General features: G+C 42.9%; 1 protein-coding gene across 2 annotated transcripts in view; it reads right to left on the bottom strand.

Annotated features, from left to right (window-relative positions):
* The window catches only part of ccdc88c (coiled-coil domain containing 88C), a 103,241-nt gene that overhangs the window by 57,752 nt on the left and 42,989 nt on the right, over positions 1–2,500 (bottom strand). For both annotated transcript variants that reach the window (XM_063183785.1, XM_063183784.1), the window contains exon 4: positions 1,150–1,219. In XM_063183785.1, coding sequence (XP_063039855.1) covers positions 1,150–1,219 — 70 coding nt within the window. The remainder of the gene's footprint in view (positions 1–1,149; positions 1,220–2,500) is intronic.

Here is a 2,500-nt window from a genome sequence, read left to right on the forward strand (position 1 = left end):
CTGCTCCTAAAATAGTTGTAAACAATCCACTCCAAAACAATTAGCACTTCTCCATCCCATCATAAAAACACTCTGGGCCTGCAGGAGATCACTTCCTGCAGCTGGAGGAAGTGGAGAGGACATGCACAGAGGGGGACAGCAGCACAGCCAGAGAAACTTAAATGTATCAAGACAAGTGAAAAACGAATGGATTTCAAAGGAGATGGCTAAAAAATATTTTTCTCATTGTATATTTTTTTGCCCCGAAATATTTGTATTATTGAAGGGTTACTTTAGAACTGAAAATTTGATGTTATGTGCATTGCAGCTCACATCAGTCCCGACTCCTTCCAGACGACTGACAAACTAAGGAGCCTGTCAACACCACCCAGAGAGAAAGGCATGCACATCCTGCCAGTCCCTTTCCTCACATAACAGCAGCATCCTGCATGAAGACAAACCAGCTAGAGCACACACAGGACACAGACGCACACAGATGTCTGTACGCATTTACAATCAGACTTGTTGACAAATAGACCAGTGCAGGACACTGGATAAGGACCTGGCTCTCTCTGACCAAAGCATTCAACCCATTTGAACGTCATTCCACATTTGTCCAAATTTGGCCCTGCCGTGGCCTAACTTACTACGCCGTGACCAGAGTTCGCGACCCGGGTCATTTGCCGAACCTTCCCCGTCCCTCTCTCCCCACTCATTTCTTGTCCCTCTGTAACTGTCTTGTCACAATAAAGGCACAAAAAGCACCCCCCTCCCCAAAAAAAATACATTTGTCCAAATTTGAATCGGAGACCTTGGAATTTGTAGCCACGATGTAGAACGATCTATTTCTGTGCTCACATTACAATAGCTTACTTTCTTTTGTAACAATTGAGTATTGATAAAATGTGTTTTAGGACTTCCATAGGCATGTTACAGCATTACATACGGTTCACTACTAGTGAAACTACTACTGAGACTACTTCTCTCAGTAAATTTAAAAATCTCACTGCTTCGTCAAATGTCCACATTTGGTATGCCCTCTCCCACCTCACACCGCGTTACATCAAGCACAAGATTTCTGAAATTCCAAGCCGTTTGTCAGAGCCAAAAGGTTATCAGTGTGAGACGGGACAAGGCGAGGTGAGGTGAGGTGAGGTGAGGGAGACGCACCTGACAGCGGGTCCTTGGCGATGGTGAGCACGTTGGGCAGGTTCATGAGGATCAGCTGCTGCAGGCTCTCCTGTGGAGAGGAGAGGAGAGGAGAGGAGAGGGAAGCAGATGAGAGGAGAGGAGAGGAGAGGAGAGGAGAGAGCAAAGGTCAATGAGGGGTCACAGTAATGTCACTCACTCAAACTAATCATACATGAACATGTCTGGGCTTATTTTACGAGAACTAAACTAGCCCATTACACAATAGTGCAAATACATCATAAACATACTAAAAAGTAAATATGAGTGATTATCACAATGTAGTCAAGTAAGTAGTGCTATACATATTGCAGATAACGTTAACACGATAGATGAAATTTGATCACAACTCATCAACCATCATCACATGTGCCTGTGTACAGCGAGAGTCAAACAAACACCAAGTAAGTCACCAAGTACATCAAACTGTCACCAAGTAAGCAGATAGATTACAGTTGGTCACAAAGAGCACTCCCATTCATTCACTCCAATAGAGCTCGAAAGTCCCGCCCCTTAGTTCCGCGTTTCACGGGACCTAAGCTGACCATCTAACAACATGGTAGAGAGTAAATATCTTCTGATCTCAGTCATGATATGCGCTGGGCTACAAATATGCTGTTTAAGAGGCTAGATAAAGATTATTCATGCAGAAGTATCAATGTTTTGTTCCGAGGCCGTCGACATGAAAAATGCGAAGAAACACAGCTTTCTAAAAAGTTTGAGGGTTCGTACGAAAAATTAAGCAAAAATATCAGAAACAACATATAAGGAGCTCGTGGCACAACTCGAAGGGGATCGAAATATCATTTTAATACCGCCATTGGATTACATGCTACGATTTTCGGCTAAAAACGCTGTTGAGGTCCCATGAAATCGGGGGAAGTGACGTCACTTTCGAGCTCTATTGTCCTACACGCCTGAACTCATTTTACAGCAGCCAGTCTACAGTACACAACAAGCAAGTCTATTACACAACAAACACACGTCACCACAACACATGGGCTAGTCCTGTAAAAATGATAGATGAGGGTAAAAATGATAGATGACAGTAGATGGGGAAAAGTTTACGCTAAAGAACATACTACATTTTGCTCACTGTGTACTATTTGTAGCAGTTTCCTTACAGAGTGCATGCCGCCCATTCGCAAATGTAACCTTTTCATGAATACTTCCCACCACTGTCAAATTCTAATCTTCATCTATGACTGGGAAAATTGCTCTCTTCATACATGAAAAGGTGGATCCTCTCTATGTTCGCCATTTTGAATTTCCAGCAATAGACATGTTTAGCTGCATTCACTGTAATTTACTGTACTTTGGTTGTATAAGTAAA

This window comes from Engraulis encrasicolus, chromosome 19 (assembly GCF_034702125.1).
Source record: "Engraulis encrasicolus isolate BLACKSEA-1 chromosome 19, IST_EnEncr_1.0, whole genome shotgun sequence".
NCBI lineage: Eukaryota > Metazoa > Chordata > Actinopteri > Clupeiformes > Engraulidae > Engraulis > Engraulis encrasicolus.